Below are 20,121 nucleotides of genomic sequence, written 5' to 3'. Positions count from 1 at the left end.
GGTTTGTCCTGTTGAACTCTGTCCTTGGGATCGTCGATCCGGAGGGGAGACCTTGTGGTGTAGCACTTTGTTCTCGTGATTCTCTGAGTTATGTCTGGGGCCTACTCTTGTTCGACAATGCGAGAACCTCATATCCAAGACCGTGGTGCACAGTGATCTCTTCTTTGTGAGTATGGGCACTTGAGAATTCTGATTTGGAAATTGGTGATTGAAATCTTCCATGAAAGCATAACTTACACGCGGAGCATATCGTGCGCTGCCTGACGGCATTTGCTTAAAATGCGGCTGGTCTCTGGTGGTCGTGTATCTTGTGCTGTTGCTGGTATCACAATGTTTCGGCCTTGGCTCTTCCTCTCGTTCACTATACTCGAACTGGTTGGCTTGACCTTTGAACGTCCTCTGACCATCTCTCAGACAATTCTTTCTGTCTCTGAAGGGACATCACTTCATGGAGGCACTAAGGTTCTTATCCTGGGTGGTGGCGTCGCAGGAGTCTCTGCAGCTCGTGCGCTTCACGAGCAAGGCATATCCGACTTTATCATTTTGGAAGCTCGTGATCAGCTCGGCGGGCGTATGATGAGCCACACATTCGGAGTTCAGGACAAGAATTACACTGGTAATCGCTCTTCCTTGAGTACACCTCCCCCTTCTAACTCCACGGATGTGGATTAGTTGAAGTTGGTGCAAATTGGATCCAGGGGACGCGCAGTGTCACTGGCACTGAGAATCCCATATGGAGTATTGCGAAGAAGCACAATGTTGCCACTCGGACAAGTCACTATTCCAGCAGTTTGAGTGCGTGATCGGATTAATGCTCGTCTTAGTTGTGATGTGACTGAACGACTATGCAGCCACGTACGACGACGCGGGGCTATGCGAATTCTGGGACATTTTCAAAGCATCGTCTGAGAGTTTCAAGAGACTGATTGCCTCTGCCGGTATGTTGCGTACATCGTCGAGGAGTATCACCTCTCTCATACCCTTTGGAAGGGTCTCGCGCGCCGAAGCGGCTAGTCGACATGAGCGCACGCAGTGGATATTCGCTCACGGGTTCAAGACCTGATAGCCGCCATGCCATGGCGGCTGAGTACTACCGATTTGACTGGGAATTCGCCGCCACACCTGAAGACACGTCGTGGCTCGCCTCGTCTTGGGTATTTATGTTCGCTTGCCCTTCTTCTTCTGATGACACCAGTGGTCTCTTCCGGAAGAAGTCGGTACTCAGTCATGAGATGATACTGATTTCCCTTACGCTGGGTCGTACCCTGCTAACAGGCGCACAATAACACATTTAGACCAGATGCGGGCGGCTTCTCGCCCGAGAACCTACTCGCGGTGGACCAGCGTGGCTTCAAGACACTCATACAAGCCGAGGCTGAATCATTCTTGCAACCACACCAGCTGCGCTTAAATTCCACGGTCAGCGCTATCTGGACTGCGAAGCATGGCGTGCAGGTCGTTCTCACTAGTGGTGAGACTCTGACCGCGGATTACGCTCTGTGTACCTTCAGTCTGGGTGTGCTCCAGAATGATGATATACAGTTCGTGCCCGAGTTGCCTGCATGGAAGCAGGAGGCCATCCATAGCATGACAATGGTGAACTCATGATCTGCGCCGCTGATTGTAGCTGTGGCAGAGATTTCTGACCAGCCAAGCAGAGTACCTACACCAAGATATTCCTACAATTTCCGCAGAAATTTTGGTTCGATACTGAGGTAAATAATAATGTCTGTTGACCGAGGGTAGAATTCTCACTGTCATGATAGATGGCACTATACGCAGATCATGAACGCGGTAGATATCCCGTTTGGCAGAGTCTTGACCATGAAGACTTCTTCCCTGGCTCCGGAATTATTTTCGTGACTGTAACGGTAGGTGCAGCACTTTAAGGAAGGCAGCCAAAGCTGACTCATTGTATGTTCCAAGGGCGAGTTTTCGAAACGCGTTGAGTCTATGCCAGACTCCCATGTCAAGTCGGAAGTGCTGTCAGTGTTACAGTCCATGTACCCGAATACATGTATCCCCGAACCCCTCGATTTCTACTTCCAGCGCTGGCATAGTGATCCTCTGTTCCATGGCTCTTACTCGAATTGGCCTGCCTCGTTCATGAGCGAGCATCAGGGCAACCTCAGGGCCACAGTCGAGGAGCGACTATGGTTCGCGGGCGAGGCCACGAGCAAGAAGTACTTCGGTAAGTGTTCCGTGACGATGGCCGCATCTCCACTTCTAACGGTGTCTCGAAACAGGATATCTCCACGGTGCATATTATGAGGGCCAGGATATTGGCCGAAGACTAGCGGAATGCGTCAAAGGCGGCGGCTGCGTCACCTTGAAGCATATCGAATGGGTGCAGAATGCCAGGCCATATGATGCAATGGCCAGCATCTGATGACTGTATAGCTCCGGCCATTGACCAGACTGGCGTGAATATCGAGTTCGTCCTATGCTCAATGTCTCTTTCTATGTTCTTATAGTTGCGATATTATTTTAGAATATTCTCCACCGTCCACTCCAAAGTCGCGTGCGATGAATCTTAGTGAAAGCTGCCTAGTGCGGATAACATGGTTGAGTCATCAGACAGCTAATCTTGCAATTCGTACCTGGGCGGATGAAATTCAATTTGGCCCGGTTTTGATGATGAGTTACCAAAAATTAGCTAATCCTACTCATTATCAGACAGAGTACATCTCCCCTACTTGAGCTATCTGATTAGTGTGCCACTGGCAGCTAATCTTACCCGTTTCTTTGTTGCTCAGAGCTCAGATCTCTGTACTTAAAGTTCCCGCACTCCAGGGAACTTTCAATTCTAAGACCCGAAAAAACTGCCAGATATATGGCCAAGATTTAGCGATGGCGTCACAGATACTTTCGGCGCGAAGACTCATCAGATCAACCCGCGAGAGCAAGACTCCGTACACTACATATTACATAGGAAAGGATTCTCTGTGTATTATGTAGTAACTGGTGGCTGCCTACCTTCTCAGCTGGATCACCTGATCATTTCGCTTCGTGAACCCAACGTGAACGCGTGAACGTTGCCACGAGTGGCGAGAACATGAGCTCCGGCGTGTAGTCTTTGACTCTTTGATACTTTGCTAGCTGGTGGTGTGGCTTGTGGTGGCGGGTTCAACGAGGTGCTCCCATCCACGTCGTGAGTCGCACGTTGTCGACTCGAGAACCAACAGTAAATTTCGTGAGTCAGTGAATTGGCTCTGCATCATCATGAACGGCAGCGCAGATAAGGACAGAAGACTGATTGTTATTGTCACTGGAGCGAATGGGTGCGTTTATCGTACTGGGTTTTGCGTTCGCGCTGAAATGTATCCTGCAGAGGTGTGGGTTTTGGGACGTGTCACCGTCTTCTCGTTCAGCTCTCGCAGGTGCAGCCGCCCGATGCTCTTCCTCGGGTCACCTCGACGGATACCGCATTTGAATTCGCTCATGCTGGGCTTACGATAATCATGGCGTGTCGGGATCTCAAACGCGCTGAAGCTGCTCGTGAAAAACTTTACACGCTGATTGATGAGCGCATCATGAGCATGCTCCAAGGGTCGTCAGAGCATGACTATGCGGTCAAGTTTAGAGAGAATTTGGTGCTCGCAATACACAGATTGGACCTGAGCTCCGTTCAGAGCGTCCTCGACTTCGGGGCGGAGATTTCACAAGAGTTCGTCACGTTCTCAAGCTATTGTCCGTTATTTACTGACAGAATTATTGGCGCAGGTATCCATACATCTCGCATCTGATATGCAACGCTGGTCTTGCAACCTATAGTCATGTGGACTTTCTCGTATTTCTCGAGCAGTTTCTCCAGTCGCCACGGAGGGCGGTGGAGTCTCCACGATGCAATGTGCAGAAAAGTGGGGTAATGAGCAAGGACGGCCTAGGATTCGTCTGGCAATGTAACATTTTTGGCCATTACGTACTTGTAAGTTGTCTGGTCACTGCTACTTTTCGCTCAGCTGATGGGCGCGAAAGTTCCGAACCCTCCAACCACTTCTTTCTGCCTCCTCTGAGAGTTCTGGCTTTCACACTCCTGCTAGAGTGCTTTGGATATCTTCCATTGACGTACTGCCTGCGTATGACACAAAAAGTGACTGGCAGCTGACGAAGACCAAAGACTCGTATCAGGCGTCCAAATTCCAACTCGAATTGATGATCCTAGAGCTCTCGCGCCGATCACAACAATGCCAGAACGCAGAGGGTGTTCAGCATCTTCTGCTCCATCCCGGGATTAGCCCAACGAGTATTGCTTCTGAGATTCTCAAGCCGGAAATCTTGAGATACCTCATGCTCGCAGCCTTCTTCGTTGTATGTGTCCGTATTGGCGACGCTATCATGCGTATAACTCATATATCAAACAGATTCGGCTACTGGCGGGGTGCCGATACGTCAACTTCTCCGTTTATCACGCGGCGCTTGCTACCGTGCATGTCGCCCTCGCACCTTTGGCCGCGCTTGTCGGCCCTCCTTCGCGGTCAACTTCTTCGACTATCAGGAAGTTTGGCACTGAGAGTAGCCGATGGGGTGAGGAACGTCTGGGTTGCACTGAAGTCACGGCTTGGGATGAGCATCCCGACGAGGGCAAGTTGCTCGTTGATAGGTGCGAGGGCCTATATCAGACGTTCTTAAAGGCTGGACCAATATCGAACAATGCTGTGGACACATCACTATAGAACCATCTGGCGGCTGTAATATCTAGCATTTGTAATGCTTAAGCTTGCTGGCTGCCACCTCGGACCGAGAGCTGATATTCTACAGTGTATACCCGAGATACCTAAATAAATAAAAATCTTGTCCAGACAAAGCACCTTGAGTGGGTGATCAGAGTTTCGTCCTAAGTTTGAAGTTCGAGGTTGGGTATCCGGTTCGTTCTCAATGCTGCAGGCTAATGAAAAGCGGATCTCTGAAGTAATGAAGCCGCGCCGCCGCCGACCCGAGCGTTGAGTTCCTTTTTGGGGGAAAGACAAATAACCCGCTACGGCGTCTATCTTGCGTTCGCCTGAGGCTCACTGGCATATTGAGACACCACTGTCTTTCAGAACTGCCATGCAGAATATCCCTGTAATCGATATCAGCCCGTTGTACTCATCACTTTCTTCTGCAGAAGCCTTCGACACCGCTCGCCAAGTGAACGACGCATTTAGCACATAGGGTTTCTTTCAGATTACTGGTCATAAAGTCGGTGTGGATCTGCAAAAGGACCTGCTCCGCTACACTAGGGAGTTCTTCGACCTTCCCGTGGAACAAAAATTAGATCTGCATGTACAGAAGGGGGGCGTTGCTTGGCGGGGATATATGCCGCTGGGTGGAGAAGGTACCCACGGTCGTGTGGATCGTAAGGAGGGGATGTATTTTGGTCCAGAGCACCCCGACGATCATCGCCACACTGGAATGCCTCTTCATGGCAAGAACCAGTTCCCGGACGCCACTATTCCTGCCATGCGTCCTACTATCTTGCAGTACATCGATGAGATAGTTGCGCTAGGCACGCTCGTCTGCGCGGCGATGTCGATTTCGCTTGGCCTCGATGCACATTGTATTCGTGACAATTACTTGTTGCCAGAGCCCGTTGCACTATTCCGGGCATTCAAGTACTCTCCTCGCTCTGAGAGCCAGACGAACGGAGAAGTATGGGGCATTGGTGAACATAGTGGTCTGTCTCCAACTTTGTTGCATGTTTTGCCTTTGCTGAGAACCAACACAGATTTCGGTCTGCTGACCCTCCTCAACCACAACTCTCCCGGTCTGCAGGTTAGTGTCAGGCAACTGTGCAATGTTGGGTCATCTCAATAACTTCGTTTAGATTCTCTCTCCTAAAAATGAATGGGTAGACGTTCCAGTTCTGGATAACGCCATTGTTTGCAATGGTAGGTGCTGGTAATTTTGTCTCATCCCACATATGTCTCATTCTTTGCATCCAGCTGGCGATATGCTGGATATGATCACAGGCGGGCGTTTCAAGAGTACGCGCCACCGTGTTGTACCGCCTCCTGCGGGAACATATCGCATATCGTTCCCCTTCTTTTTTGACTTTAGCTGGACTGCCAATATGGTTTACCTTCCTCTGGACCATATGGGGCCGCTATCTGAATTGCAGGAGGCGGAGGCCAAACAGCGCTGGGCTAGCGGAACCTTCAAGTCCGTCAGCGGGCAGTGGTGGCAGTACCTTGCAAAGAAGGTATACAATTTCCTGATACGGAGCCATCCGAGACGCTGGCTGATGTCCTCGATAGGTCCAGAAGGTCTTCCCGGAAATGCAACTTCCAGATTGCGAGCAGAATGCCGCAGCTTCGAGCAGGTTCTGTATCGCTGTACCGACGTGAAACAAAACCTTGTGCCTTTTTGCAGGCCTGAATATCCCCATCTTGCAGATTGCGAGTATCGGTGATGGAGGATGAGACTTGTTCGTGGAAATCAGTGAAGAGCAGTGGTGTCGTGTATTACTTGCCTCCGAATGTTTTGAAGTACCTTGAACTCTGTAGCCTCTTGATTTTTCCTTGCGACCACCGTGTATTTGTTCGTGTGCGAAGACTCGGGATGCGATACCGACGCCTTTCAATCATAGTAGCACTTGTAACACATATAATCATATCTAAACGTTAGAGTAGAATGATTTCGGCGCCGCATCCAATTCCTCACTCGTAATTGCAGACCTTCATGAAGTGACTCCCCTATATTCATAGCAAATTTCCTGTGATTTTAGCAGAAAACTGAGTCATGAATGTGGATTAGGCAGTCTCCTTATAGTGGTCGGCCGGAAATTAATGTGGATTGTGACCAATTTTGAACACGTGGCAAACTCGAGCTCTGATCGTATACGGCCCGCCCACCGCGCAAGAGAACCAAGTTTTGCCACCTCGTTCGTAGGATAAATTCTATATCATGCATGGTTTGTGCTTGCTGCTGGCAGAAATTTTCATTTCTGCCGTGACGTCGAAGAAAAATGCTGTGTGTCTCCTGTAACACCGTTTCAGGATCAGACAAACGCCCGTCACGCTTCTCTTCGCATGATCATGATGGACAGCAAACCCCCTCCCCCCCCCCCTTGACTCGTACGCGCTACAAGCAGTTTGCAGCCGACCACCATGGCTTCACTCTCCACTGGAGAAGGGTTTGCTTGCGGAGGACTGGCAGGATGTACCGCGGTGAGTGCAACGTCAAGTCGAACTCCATCAACTTCACGCATGACATGCTGTCAAGGTCACTTTTACAAACCCGTATGTTTTCTTTGCAATCGTTGTAGGGACGGTTGACTGTAAGTTTCCGTTAGAGCTGAAGTGGCGAAGACCCGCATGCAACTCCAGGGCGAGCTCACGAAAAGCGGAGGACCGAAGGTATACCGCAACGTCTTGGATGTTTTTGCGAAAACGTGGAAAAATGAGAGCATAAGAGGAGTGCAACGCGGGCTTGGTCCAGCAGTCAGTGTAGAAATATTTATCTAAATTGTGCGTTGACTTACTTTTATTACAGTATTTCTACCAGGTACGGTGCTGCAGGGAATTCTGATAGGTTTCAAGCGTTCTCACGACGAAGGCAAGGTCGCTCTCAACGGATGTCGGCTCGGTATGGCTCTCAATATCGATGTGGTGCTCCGCTGACGTTTTCAAAGGTTTCTATGAGCCCTTCCGTAGGGCGTTCAACAGGTTACTGGGGTACGATGTCTCGCAGCAAGTCGCGCTGACGTCCATGGGCGCGGGTACCGGCAGTGCCATCGTCGGCTGTATGTTGGACGTTCGTGGTTGTCAACCGTGTCTGACCGGTGTCTTGCAGCCGCTGTCGGTAATCCGTTGTTCTTGGTGAAAACGAGAATGCAGGCATGGTTTCAGCTTATCATCAAGCGACGGCGTTTCTGACCGCGGTGATCAGGCATACTCTCCTGTTCTACCGGTCGGGGCACAGAGATTCTACAAGAATGGATTCACGGCGTTGTCGACTATCATTCGCGAGGAAGGATGGAGGGGGCTGCTACGTGGTGTAGATGCAGCGTGTCTCAGAGGCTCGTTTGGTGGCTCGGTAAGAGCTTAATGCATGCTTAGAACACTATCTCACTGTACCACGGCAAAGGTTCAAATTCCAAGTTATATCTGGGCCAAGTCCCAGCTAGTACGGCACAACCTTGGCGCTCCGGACAGTTTGTGGACATATCTCATCAGCAGTTCAATCTCTGGAGCTGTAGTGGTTGGTATTCCTTCACGGTCGGTTCGACGTTCTGATTGTTGACGATTTGATACAGTGTCTGGTAATGCAGCCGGCCGATACAGCAAGTTTTCACTTTTGTCTTCCGGGACATGTCTAACATGTTGCACGCAGACCCTTACTCGCATGTACAACCAGCCGACTGTTCGTGGCCCAGACGGACGCATGGTCGGGACCCTGTACAAGAACCCGATTGACTGCCTGTGGAAAACCCTGAAGACGGAGGGCGTCTTCGGCTGGTACAAAGGTGCGCCTGTCCTCATTTCCGCGAATGCATATGGCTGATACGCGATGCCTGCAGGGTCTACCGCCCATTTCTTGCGCATTGCGCCGCACACGTATGTTTCCATCTATACTTCCCGTGCCTGCTTATCTGATTCCTTCGTGGCGCTGGCAGGATCATTACTCTTACATCGAACGATCTGATTGTTCGCTTGTATCTCCGGGCTCGCGAACGTATGGGCTAGCCTGTCTCTCCCATAGAGCATAAGGTGTTCTGATACCTCGCGCGTGCGTCATGGCTCAGGCAGGTGTTGATAATGTTAGTTACCTGTAGCGCCTTTGTCTCTGTGTTTCTAATTGATGTTGCTTTTGCTAGTGTTGTTCGCAGTGCGTCATCGTAGACCTACGATATCTTGTGTCATTTCTTTACCAGAACACTAGAAGTACACGGTTCTTTGCGTCAACTTCGATAACCCGTACAAGCACATGGCTACATCACGCCCTCTCACGAAAAAAGATGGAAGCTAACCGCGGCGGAACATCATCATGTTCTGCTCGCGTTCACTGCGGCAATCACCGTTGCCTGCAGGACGGCGGCGGTCATGTCAGCATCATTTCCAATCCCCCACCCCGCACTATCGCCGTCGCCCTCCACCTGGACGAACGCCGAGTACCCGCCACAACCACGGGGTCGGACATGGAACTCGCGCATGGTCGATGACCCGAGGTGTTCGGCGATTCCTTCTAGCAGGCAGCTTGCGGCGTCGTTGCCTGTCCCGAACACCATCTCCTGCATCCCATGCAGCTTCACGATGGCATGCAGCTGGACGCCGACCGCGCCTGTGCGGCGCGCAATAGAGAAAGACCACAACGGGGAGCCCTTCGATCCTGATGCCCCGTGACAAAAGTATGAGACGAAGCGTGCAGCGACTTGAGCGGGCGCTAAACCCTCTTTGTCGCCTTTACTGCAGAATTCGGACAGCATGTCGTCCATGGATCGCGGCATGGGCAGCCGGTACTCATTCTGCAGGATCTTCATCACCTCTCTGGAATCCCCGCTGACAATCGAGACAAGACGTGCTCCAAGTTGCCTGTTGATGGAGCTCACTGCAGCGCGAATGCTGCAGCTCCCGTGGTCTTCATCGACGCCAACGCCCCAGGTGGGTACACGTGTGGTTTCACCGATGTGTACAGATGGCCCATGGTGAAGCTCCGTCAGAAGCAAGAATGACGTCAGATCCTTACTGGTCGGCTCCGTCGACCTTCGCTCGTGGTGATCGATAACGGAAAAAGCTAGGCCAAGTCGCTTCTCCACTGCTGCGAGGAATGCTTCGACCGGATCCGTCCCTTCCCCTCGCAGGGAGCACACGTTGCCGTCCACGAAAACTCTTCCTTGGAACGTCGTTAGAGAGTGCCCACTCTGCGGGCTTTTGACCACAGCGAATTTGTCCAAGACAAGTCTCGCCTGCGACCCTGCGTCTCCGATGTGGTAGTACTCGCAGAACGCAGATTTTATTTCGTCCGATGTCATCTCGCGCGCATAGTGGTCGACATGCTGCTGCACGACTTGATAGAATTCCTGTTGCACCGCGCGCGGGAGATCCATGTGCAACTGCTTCCCGACGATGTACGCGCTACCGCCTTTCCCCGACTGCGAGTTCACCCTTATGACGGCCTCGTACGTGCGCCCAATGTCGGCAGGATCGAGCGGAAGATATGGCATCTCCCACTTCTGTGGCAACCCTGCCTTTTCACACTCGGCATGCCGCCGCGCCTGCGTATCGAAACCTTTCTTGATCGCGTCTTGGTGGGTACCCGAGAACGCCGTGAAGACCAGCTCACCCGAATATGGGTGGCGCGGATGCACTGGAATCGAAGTGCATTGTAGCACGACATCGATGGTAGACTGGATCTGGCTGAAGTCAAGACCGCATGGAATGCCCTGCGTGTAGAGGTTCAGTGCGAGTGTCACGAGATCCACGTTCCCACAGCGCTCGCCATTTCCGAAGAGACAGCCCTCGACACGATCCGCACCAGCCATCATCGCAAGTTCTGTTGCGGCAACTGCAGTACCTGTCACGAAAATTCAGGCGGATATTTCATACACCACAAGGCGTAATGGCTTACCGCGATCGTTGTGCGTGTGAAGACTGACGATCATCTCATTCCTGTTCTCCATATGTGTGCAGAAATACTCTATCTGTGCAATGGATTATTCCGTGATGCCTTCATCAAGAAAATGAACGGCGTACCTGGTCTGCGAAGTGGCTTGGGGGTGCAATCTCTACCGTGGAGGGAAGATTGAAAGTGACGCGGCGATCACCTAAACCTGCAAGCCCCCACGCATTCTTGGCCGCGGTGCAGATCTCGACGACGTACTCCGGCTCGGTCTGGGAGAAGGCCTCCACGCCGTATGCTAGTCTGAATTTTGTTCCGTAGCGCGCACTGTATTCGTCCGCCAGAGCGCGGACGATCTTGATATGTCGGACTGCAACATCAAGCATCTCCTCCTTCGTCTTGTTGAAGACGATCTCACGAAAGCAAGGTGCAGCGGCGGTGTAAATGTGAAGAATGACATGCCGAGCACCAGCAACAGATTCGAACGTCCGCCTTATAAGCTCTTCGCGGGCTGGCGTGAGTACCTGGGTCGGCAGCAATAAATCTACAATGCGATGCAAAGGAATAGACTTCATACCTGAATCCAGACGTCGTCGGGGATTTCGTTCTGATGTATCAATGTCCGCACAAACTCGAAGTCGGTGTCGCTGGCCGATGGGAAGGACACTTCGATTTCTTTGAAGTTGCACTTAACAAGATGGCGGAAAAAACAGAGCTTTTGGTCGGCCGTCATTGGTCTTGCCAGGGCCTGGTTTCCATCGCGCAAGTCAGTCGACAGCCAAATTGGATGCTTCGATATTTTGTTACTGGGCCATTGTCGATCCTCAAGGTCCAGGGAGGTGTAGGGCGTGTACTTGATACTCGGGTCCTCCCTATGGTGCCCGTCAGCTGCGAAGGGTGAGTAGCCGGACAGCAGACTTACAGCATGGTGATTAACGATGATAACAATGGCAGGGGGGTTAGAGATCTAGGTTTATGATTCCGAGAAGTCGAGGGAATATCGCAACCTTTAAGCAGCTACGGCGCTCGAGTGCAGCACTGCGCCACGCAATTGGCTTCAAAGTTCGCCCTTGTTTGTCGACTTCTTGGCTCCGAACCATCGGCTATAGACTATAGGGTAGGAGGAATGTCTAAAGAATCTGATGTGAGCCAATATTAATCTCGCCGTTCACAGTACTACGCTTCCCACATCCCTTTTGTTCTTCGGCCCAGGTCTCATCGTCCAAGAGCGTTGATATCTCGCTTCGGTAGCAGAGACAGCTCGCAGATATTTGTGCTTCCAAATACCTTCCGGGGATCGCAGTTACATCGCGGGATTGTTGGCCTTCTCCTTCTGATTCCTCATCGATGTCCAAGGTTCAGCGTAAGACGAACATTCCAATGCCCGTGTTTGACGCGGAGTTCCATGAAGGCTCAAAAATCATAGAATTGCGTATATTGGTGATTCTTGTTTGTAGCTCCGCAATAGGACATTCAGCAATTCCCACGGTTCCCGAGCGTTGCAAAGACAGTTGGCGTCGTTGGCCAGTTTCCCTGAGGTTTATCTGACTGGGTGAGAGAGGGCCTCAGGCCTGTACACTACAATCGAGCGCTGACTGGATTCGTTTCTCTCGGTTAACGTCACATGCAACGATGAAAAGCGCTGGCAGCAGTTACAGTCCGTACAGTGGGCGACAGCAGCTGTATAACTTGTACTAACCTTATCGCAGACATTCTTCCATTCCGCGGTCGGGTTGATCCCGTTGTACAGTTAGGCACTCGCACTCGCACTCGCACTCAGGGGCTGGGCGCTATGCCTAGCTCCAACATAGTAGGGTCGGATTCGATTGGCGTCCTACAGGCGCTTGGTCACATCCGTCGGCCTGGACTGGAGCCCCGGGAGCAGTCTTGTGAGTAAGTATTACTGCTTTTAATGTTTTGTTCATCATAAGAAACTCAGTGGAATTGAGAGCAGCCTCAGCGCTAACAGTAGCCTTTGGTTGTTCTTTCCCACCTTTTCCTGCTCTGTCCTTACCAAATCCTATCATATCAAGCGCACGTGAGATCTGCATTTCCCAAGATCATTCGCTGCGACTTGCGGCAACGGTGATAGACACAATTCGCACCCGCACTTGGCGATATACCCGAATGGATGTATATGATCTAGCTGTAACAACGCGTGCTATCTCACCGTGTCAGTATTCAAGCGGCTTGAGGAACATAACCGGGCGCTGAGCCTTCCTCCTCTTCGCCTCGAGGTTTGTAAGCAGTCCGCCCCTTTTCCCAAGTATTAGAGGTGCAGTTGACAAGGGGAAGATTACCTTGGGTCGTACATGCTCCGTGTAGTTCCCAAGCTCCGACTTCCAGCCATCGGCTCATCGAGGACAGGTCCGTCATTTTAGGTGAGTATGCACATTTGCTGCCACCCACTGCGGCCGACAAGCAACATTGCTCCGAGTGTGAACGGAGAGTGATACCAAGGAACCATGGGCTCCAGCTATCTGTGATGTCTCCGCCATGTCTCTCTGTGAGAATTCCGGCCGATTTATACTCTTAAGCGGGGACTCTCTAGGCAGGCCGTGTTGAACTGCTGATAGAGAAGACGATGGGGTGGTTTCGCAGATCAGAATCAGAAGCGAAGCTGTAACGTGCTGCCACTGACATGATTCAATGACGGCGGTGAATATACGCACCACAGACAGCGGTCATCACAACTTTGTCCTGCTTCAGGGTTGAAAATCTCTCCTGGCCGTGGACAGTGGACCTTATGGCATCGACTAGTCCCCTTCTTCCGCCGGGTAAGTCCCGCGTGGGTCATTAGCATGCCGCTACTGATATCCTGTGTTCCAGTTTCGCCAAGACTTGGTTAAAATGTGAGGCATCGCTGGTTCACACCGTCTGCCTACCTCCCTCCGAGTTTAGACTTCGCCGGAGACGATCATGTCCGTGTGCACTGTGGACGAGAAGGCTTGCTCGCCTATGTCTCCGGTCGTTCTCCACTGGGTTACTCCTGTGAACGTTGACCGTCGTCGGGTGTTACAGAAATTGGACTGGCATCTCTTGCCTTTTGTGTCGCTCTTGTATCTTGTATCTTGTATCATTCTTGTGAGTTCTTGCACTGCTGTTCTGCATCACCTCTTCATCATTTCTACTTGTGCTAGAGATCGTGCGAACATTGGTGCGCAAGGGTTCAACTCGCATATTCACCGTTCTGATCCCGGTATTCCGCCAGGCAATGCGAAGGTTGCCGGATTAGCAGCAGACCTTAAGCTGACCGGTCTTCAATACAATCTATGCTCCGCCATCTTCTTCGTATGTTATAAATACGATAGCTTGTCCAATTCGTTGAGCGCCTCATCAGATACCCTGCTGCTTCTTCGAGGTTCCTTCGTGAGTTCCACCTGATCTGATACCATTAACTTTACAGGAACTTGGCGATGAAACTCCTCAGACCATCACGCTGGAGTCCGTAGCATTTGGGCCTCCTTTTAATGATGTTAGCTGACACGTCTGCAGTACCTCTTATCATGATGTTTTGGCGCGTCACGACGTTGTCCATGGTGTTTGTTAAGAGCTATGGCAGCCTGATTACGTGGTAAAAGCCTTGTTCGCATCTTGGATTAACCGAGGTGAGTATCTGAGGCCGTGGTTATTGCACGGCGTTTGACGACAATTTTGTTCCGAAGGCCGGGCTCTTCCATGGGGTAACATTCTACCTCTGCCTATGGTATCGGAGAATAGTGCAAGCACAACGCGCGTCCATCTTCCTTTCCCCCACCACGGCCGCTGGTGAGACTGGATCTCGCTTTATTATCGGAGCATCGCCGAGCCATCATCAGGGGCTTTTTGCATTCTAGGCTTCGGCATAGAGAAGATGAGTGGGTAAGAACTGCAGTACTTGTAGACGGCGCAAGGTGTTTATGATCGCATCTCAGTATTGGGGGCCTGGCAGGCTGGTCGTGGATCGTGAGTGTCGCTAATGTCCGCGGGACGTGTTGCATGCTGAGATATTCCTTTTGCAGTTTTTGTTGGAAGGTCTCCGTACGTTGTTGCTCAACATTAGGTCATGTAACTGGACTCAAGTGCTTCCATTGCAGTGACTGTCGTGGTAGCTGTCCTCTCGTACTTCTTCATGTATGACGTACTCATCATGACGTCTGTGCGCGTTGGCAGTCAGGAATATTGACCACTGCGACATGAGTACAGTTCCCAGAAACAGCCACATTCTTATCTGAAACGGAACGCGAGTGGCTTATCCAAACGCCCCAGGAAAACAACGCAGGGCTGTCGAAGACGTTCCGTTGGGAGTTCCTCGCTCCGTGATCCGCACTCTTATATTTTTGTGGGCAGCTACCTCTTGTACGTCTCCATTACTGCTTCACTTCGTCGCCTCTCGGCAACCATCGCACACTTAACTTCCCGCATGCAGTGTTATGATTCCAACATATGCGTTTGCTCTTTTCCTGAACATTATCGCAGGCCTGGGCTACTCTGCCTCGCATGCGCAGCTGCTCTCAGTACCCCATGTGTCGCTGGTTACTTCTGCACTATCGTGGTAGGCATGCTCTCCGATCAGTGGCGTCCCCGAGGCCCCTTCATTCTCGCACGGTCGATTGCGGCGCTTGTGGGTACGTAGTGCTGTAGTACGCCACAAGGACACCTGTTGCCGGCTACGTTTGTACGACCATTGCCTCATGGGACTGTTCCCCGCCGTCGCTGCATGCTCACGTGGACCGGAGGAAATACTAGAGGCGACATCAAGCGTGGTGTTGTGATTGCTATGGCCATCGGGATTGGCAACTTTGGGGGTGAGAGCATTCGAATGTTTTTGTTGGACGTGTAGTTGATTTCACACGACAGCATCGCGTCGTCGTTCATCTATCGTCCACAGGACTGCCCCTATCATCATGGCCATGCAGCCGATATTAGATGTTTGTGTGTCTCGTGTGTATCCTATTGCGGAGTCAAGAGGCGGGTACCTTCTGGACCCCAGTCGAAGGTATCGCGGGTCAAATGAGGGATTTCATAATGTGTAACTGTACTCCTCACAGCTCACAGCTCACAGCGACAGCGCATGAAAGCGCACCTGTACAGTGGAGATTTATCTCCCATATCACGAAACGCCTCAGCCCTTTCTGCTGGGATATAATCCTTCTCGCAAAGTGCTGACTTCTGTCGGTTCAAGCGATAGAACTCCGCCATGCCAATGATACTGATGATAGCCCTAGAATTCATGAAATCGGCATATTGAGCATCCGCCGCTCAAAATATACACACCGATTAATCACACTTGACCACATTGTTTTACGATCCAATCGTTACTATTTCGTATTTGTTACAAGGTACTAGGTGTTTACAATTCTTGGGCGTGGGGAACCCCCGGATTTTCTCGATTTGACTCTAATATGGCCAGTAAGCTGATGACTGCGAACGCCATAGGGGGAATTCCCGACATCTAAGCCGCGAATAACAGCGTTCCGCTCGGCTGGCATCGTGAGGATCTAGGGCAACGGCCAGTAATGTACATGCTGTTACCTATACGTTTTACTTCCGCTACATGATCAAGATCTGACCACTTGGACGGACGCAGATTGAGCAAACGATCGATCGAATGGGCGTGTTTATGGCGCTCGGGATACTATACGACCTCGGAATGTGAACGTTTGAACAAAAATGGTTGACCGCGTCGCGAGCCTCCGGTCCAAATCTTGAGTGTGCGCGTTGATATCTCATGGAACTCGCTGCACTGGAACTTAGAGACTGTATTAGCCGACGTCTACATGACGGGTTGAAGGGATGTACAGAATGTTTGGGCCAACCACCTCCCTCCTGGAGAATGCATCGTCGGATATCAGCAAAGAGTTGAGGTTAGTGTTGGACGCCGTGGTCTATGAAAAGACTTATTCTTTGCCGTGACGCAGGTTCATCGGACGGCCTGGATTTGCAAGAAACCGTAGGCGTTACCCAGGTCCACATACTCAGTGCCAACATTAGACCGATGGATTGAAAACAAGGAATTGCATATCACTCAGCTAGGCCGCCACGTCCATAAGCGGCTTCAGGCGCATGACGGACTGTCTCAGATAGCACATTAGATTATAGTCTCTCAGCTAGTACTATAGCAGAAGCCTAGACACTGTAACATTGCAGTGCTAAATAAGAAGCAACGGCTGATACAAAACGAGGGGAAGTCTATGACAGACAACAGGACTTGCATTACACCATGCCCCGTTAAGAAAATCTCACTTAGAGGGTAGAAAGCTACGGCAGGGACATGTCTTTGACCCCACCAGAGTCGCTGGGCAGCCGCTCGTCACTTTCTTCATACGACTGTCAATCGATGTGAGCCGGACATCGTCGAGCGCGTACGTAAGTACCGACCTTTTGCGATCTAACGCCATAACGGGCATCTGTCATGGTCGTTGTCACGACGTGAACGACGGGGGCAATCTATTATGAGAAGAAACAGGGGCACATCAGATACGGCTAGGGTGAAAAGTTGCAGTAGTCACGCACCACGCTGTCTTTGGTAGTGAATTGCAGCGCGGTGCTATCGTGTCGCCGAACAGACAGCTGTATTTGCTCGTCGTCTTCTTCCAGCCCGCGTCCACGGTTGACTCTTCGGAAATTCAGTCTGCAAGCGAGGAGGGGGAAGTGTCGGTAGTGAGAGGTGGTACACATGGCCGGAAAACTTACGTCGCTAGTAGCGCATTGGCATATACTGCAATTAATATGAGTTATAGACGAGATCTCATACGCCACCTAATAATACTCACGTTTGCTGAGTAGAAGATGCCAGGCCAGGTAGATCATGTTATCAGGCATGGTGAGCATCTGTAAGTGGTCATCAGGACAAGCATGCGGTATAACGAAATCCCCTACAGTGATGATCACGGTGAGGCCGACGACACTGCAGATGAAAGTTCGGCTGAGAAAGAATAAACCACATGATTGAAACCAACCCCGTCAACACGCCATTGTTGACTGTCCAGAAGGTGATTCTATCTACGATCTATAACACACGATCAGCTTATCCGTGGATGGGTTCATGAATCGTATGGCGACGCACATTATCCGTGCTGAAATTTGCCTCAGTTAGTATCAAAAAAATAGGCTTTTTATCGACTCACTGGCTACATGTCAAAAGGAGGTTATGCCACTTGGTTGAAAGCTTGCTCAACATGCTACAATCTTAAGCACTTACCTGCTGAATCCCCTGTGTTTTCTGAGATACCATACGAGCGAAATAGTGATGAGCAAGTCCGCAGCGGTGCCTGCACCCATTCCGACCCCGACCTCAACCTGTGCGGGGGAGAAAAGAATTATTTCACCCGCGGAGTAGATTTTTAATGGGACCATACCCCGATTTTACCCCACAGCTCCTTGAGCAGCTTGATCTGGAAGCTTAGGAAATTGTTCAGTAATGATGGTCGTTGAACACAAGGGCTACCAACATTCTTGCAGTGACATCTGTGCAATCCGGTCAGTCGGTAGAAACAACTGTGATGCATTAGGTACTCACAGGAACCGAAGACTGTACGAGAATAATGACCATTAAGATTACTCCACCTGACACGGTAAGAGGACACGCTACGTACTCAACCGCATAGCGGATAAAATCAGCTAAAGAGGGATACAGCGTAAGTCGTTAACACAGCTGAACAAGCCTGCTGATTGGCGTACAATTAGGGCCGCGATAATCCATTGCCGGTTACCAACTGCGTCGAGACTCGACAATCAAGAAAATTGGTGCATGGTATCTTGATAAACTTACGGATGTACACGCGCCGGGCGTAGAAGCTAAGCAATGCAAGGATCAATAATGTGGAGGGGGTTCATACTTCGCACTCACCAATGTGCTACAACTGTGACTACGGCCTGTAGGAAAATTGACGTTTGGGTTTGTTTACAACAAGTAAATCAGGCGCATCACGAACCGTGATCACAACAGTGATCTTCGCCAGTAAAGTCAGTGATTTGCGTGCAATCAGGCGGATTCTGACTTACATCGAAGCTCCTGCGCTATACATTAGCGTAACAACTTTAAAGCTCATTTGTCGGCACTCACCAGACAGAGAGATCCAGACTCGCAGGGTTATTGTAATTCAGGATCAAATACCAATAAATCATGTGCCAGGTGAGTGCAACATGGGTGACGTCCAGCACACTTTTTGAAGTGGGAAAATGAAAAGCAGGGCATAACGCCATCATGTTTTCACTCACAGGAGTGTCCAAACCTTTACCAAATCTTCAGTATATGAGATCACCATTGAAGCAGACATTCACCCACCGTCCAACGAATGATCTTCGGGTCATTCGGAAATCGTGACATATACATGTATGTCTGCATAGTTGTGATCCCGAACCCGCTGCATGTCGCTGATGAGAGCCCAGACAATGCCAGAAGCCACGTAGAACGTACACGGCGGTGAAGAGCGTCCCCAACAAGAGCGCGCCCACTGTCGCGTTCAGGTCATTCGCCATGATTCTTCTCGCGGTCGGGGAACTTGAGAAGTAACAGAAGGTGTTGTGGGGGTTGGGAAGTCGAGTAAGGTTTTGCCCAGTCGGAATCCAAGACAGCGTTGGACAGGTCAGGAAGGAGACATTCTCCGAGGTTGAGCTGCATCACGGTATAAGTATAGGCTAGCGCGGCGTAGACCGTCCCGGCGTCATCAAGGTCATCAAAGCTCGCTTGATGCGACTTTTGGCCGGGAACAGCCGCATTGTGAAGAAGAACATGGTCGGACATCGCTTGGCCTCTGACATGAGAACGACTTTGCATTGGGATCATACCACAATACTTGGAGTAGGTATGTGACATATAGGTTGGCATGCATAAATTCGCGCGAAAAACCTTATTCATACGTCCAGACCTGGTACCAAAAACATTCAAAACGAAACCCTAATGTTTGTCTCTAACGTCACAGTTACCAGGTCCAGGCACAACGTATCGATTTGGTGAGTAGAGCACATTTGCGTTTCTAGAAAGGTCGGTGTGCATAAGCCGAGTCTCCGAGAAACCCGCGAGCGCCCAGCGTCTTCCTCTGCATTTCGATGTGGTTTTCTTTCGAGGTTTCTTCGTGATGAAAACTTTGTCTGGCAAAGCTGCACTGTCCCCACTTGGTGGCAAATCAAACGTTTATTGCAACGATTCCTGGTCGATCCCGCAATCTCAGCTGCATCTAGGCTATCATGCGTTACATACGTACGACTTGCAAATTCTTGCGATTGTCTCTCAATTGATGCGTCGCCTAGATACTGTGAGATACCGCGTTGTACAGGCTTTGGAGTATGTATCACGGTTCTGAACGGACAGGCGGTACGCTGGAGTTACATCTGTGTCACTCGAGCGTTGTAGAACAGACGGGTGATACCAATCCGTGAAGAGGCAAGTAGATTATATATCTAACAGTGTAACAGAGCGTAATGGCCTCGATTTCTGCGCTACTCGTGGGCGCAGCTGGCCGATGAAACTGGCTTCTAAGAAGACCGGTCACAATTGTGAACGCGGGCTAATAGTGCCGACCCGGTCTGGATTCGAGGCACATCTCTATGCGCTCTCTTTGCCTTCACCCACCTTCGGCTTGTAAACATGCAGTGCGC

General features: G+C 50.8%; 7 protein-coding genes across 7 annotated transcripts; 4 read left to right on the top strand and 3 right to left on the bottom strand.

Annotated features, from left to right (window-relative positions):
- Nucleotides 1-330: 330 nt before the first annotated feature.
- SCP_1004580 (hypothetical protein) lies at nucleotides 331-2,389 on the top strand (the record flags this gene model as incomplete). The annotated part of the gene is made up of 9 exons (XM_027762323.1): nucleotides 331-616; nucleotides 673-795; nucleotides 852-938; nucleotides 991-1,154; nucleotides 1,276-1,596; nucleotides 1,659-1,715; nucleotides 1,767-1,871; nucleotides 1,927-2,191; nucleotides 2,247-2,389. The coding sequence occupies 9 exons, from the start codon at nucleotides 331-333 to the stop codon at nucleotides 2,387-2,389; spliced, it is 1,551 nt and encodes a 516-aa protein (XP_027618124.1).
- Nucleotides 2,390-3,222: 833 nt separating this feature from the next.
- Nucleotides 3,223-4,676, top strand: SCP_1004570 (predicted protein; the record flags this gene model as incomplete). Its single annotated transcript, XM_027762322.1, has 5 exons — nucleotides 3,223-3,281; nucleotides 3,332-3,667; nucleotides 3,724-3,928; nucleotides 3,979-4,311; nucleotides 4,365-4,676. 5 exons carry the CDS (start codon nucleotides 3,223-3,225, stop codon nucleotides 4,674-4,676), a joined length of 1,245 nt encoding a protein of 414 aa, XP_027618123.1.
- Nucleotides 4,677-5,298: 622 nt separating this feature from the next.
- SCP_1004560 (hypothetical protein) lies at nucleotides 5,299-6,326 on the top strand (the record flags this gene model as incomplete). The annotated part of the gene is made up of 5 exons (XM_027762321.1): nucleotides 5,299-5,656; nucleotides 5,708-5,754; nucleotides 5,807-5,870; nucleotides 5,925-6,181; nucleotides 6,237-6,326. The coding sequence occupies 5 exons, from the start codon at nucleotides 5,299-5,301 to the stop codon at nucleotides 6,324-6,326; spliced, it is 816 nt and encodes a 271-aa protein (XP_027618122.1).
- A 762-nt stretch (nucleotides 6,327-7,088) lies between these two features.
- SCP_1004550 (Mitochondrial oxaloacetate transport protein) lies at nucleotides 7,089-8,666 on the top strand (the record flags this gene model as incomplete). Its single annotated transcript, XM_027762320.1, has 13 exons — nucleotides 7,089-7,148; nucleotides 7,204-7,220; nucleotides 7,274-7,421; nucleotides 7,474-7,485; nucleotides 7,542-7,566; nucleotides 7,613-7,723; nucleotides 7,774-7,817; nucleotides 7,870-8,016; nucleotides 8,068-8,181; nucleotides 8,237-8,263; nucleotides 8,314-8,446; nucleotides 8,501-8,537; nucleotides 8,597-8,666. The coding sequence occupies 13 exons, from the start codon at nucleotides 7,089-7,091 to the stop codon at nucleotides 8,664-8,666; spliced, it is 945 nt and encodes a 314-aa protein (XP_027618121.1).
- A 299-nt stretch (nucleotides 8,667-8,965) lies between these two features.
- Nucleotides 8,966-11,466, bottom strand: SCP_1004540 (2-isopropylmalate synthase; the record flags this gene model as incomplete). The annotated part of the gene is made up of 5 exons (XM_027762319.1): nucleotides 8,966-10,494; nucleotides 10,549-10,621; nucleotides 10,674-11,063; nucleotides 11,117-11,411; nucleotides 11,462-11,466. The coding sequence occupies 5 exons, from the start codon at nucleotides 11,464-11,466 to the stop codon at nucleotides 8,966-8,968; spliced, it is 2,292 nt and encodes a 763-aa protein (XP_027618120.1).
- Nucleotides 11,467-16,779: 5,313 nt separating this feature from the next.
- Nucleotides 16,780-17,701, bottom strand: SCP_1004530 (hypothetical protein; the record flags this gene model as incomplete). The annotated part of the gene is made up of 9 exons (XM_027762318.1): nucleotides 16,780-16,848; nucleotides 16,900-16,968; nucleotides 17,035-17,152; nucleotides 17,215-17,239; nucleotides 17,295-17,352; nucleotides 17,401-17,428; nucleotides 17,481-17,530; nucleotides 17,588-17,597; nucleotides 17,649-17,701. 9 exons carry the CDS (start codon nucleotides 17,699-17,701, stop codon nucleotides 16,780-16,782), a joined length of 480 nt encoding a protein of 159 aa, XP_027618119.1.
- A 17-nt stretch (nucleotides 17,702-17,718) lies between these two features.
- SCP_1004520 (hypothetical protein) lies at nucleotides 17,719-19,002 on the bottom strand (the record flags this gene model as incomplete). Its single annotated transcript, XM_027762317.1, has 14 exons — nucleotides 17,719-17,820; nucleotides 17,880-17,922; nucleotides 17,973-17,988; nucleotides 18,041-18,052; nucleotides 18,117-18,141; nucleotides 18,202-18,236; nucleotides 18,293-18,318; nucleotides 18,371-18,396; nucleotides 18,456-18,473; nucleotides 18,526-18,535; nucleotides 18,587-18,685; nucleotides 18,742-18,755; nucleotides 18,809-18,887; nucleotides 18,941-19,002. 14 exons carry the CDS (start codon nucleotides 19,000-19,002, stop codon nucleotides 17,719-17,721), a joined length of 567 nt encoding a protein of 188 aa, XP_027618118.1.
- Nucleotides 19,003-20,121: the final 1,119 nt, after the last annotated feature.

Source organism: Sparassis crispa (assembly GCF_003851025.1).
Source record: "Sparassis crispa DNA, contig_000009F, whole genome shotgun sequence".
NCBI classification, from domain to species: Eukaryota; Fungi; Basidiomycota; class Agaricomycetes; order Polyporales; family Sparassidaceae; genus Sparassis; species Sparassis crispa.
The sequence above is the reverse complement of the archived record's forward strand: the minus strand, read 5'-3'. Positions and strand labels throughout refer to the sequence as shown.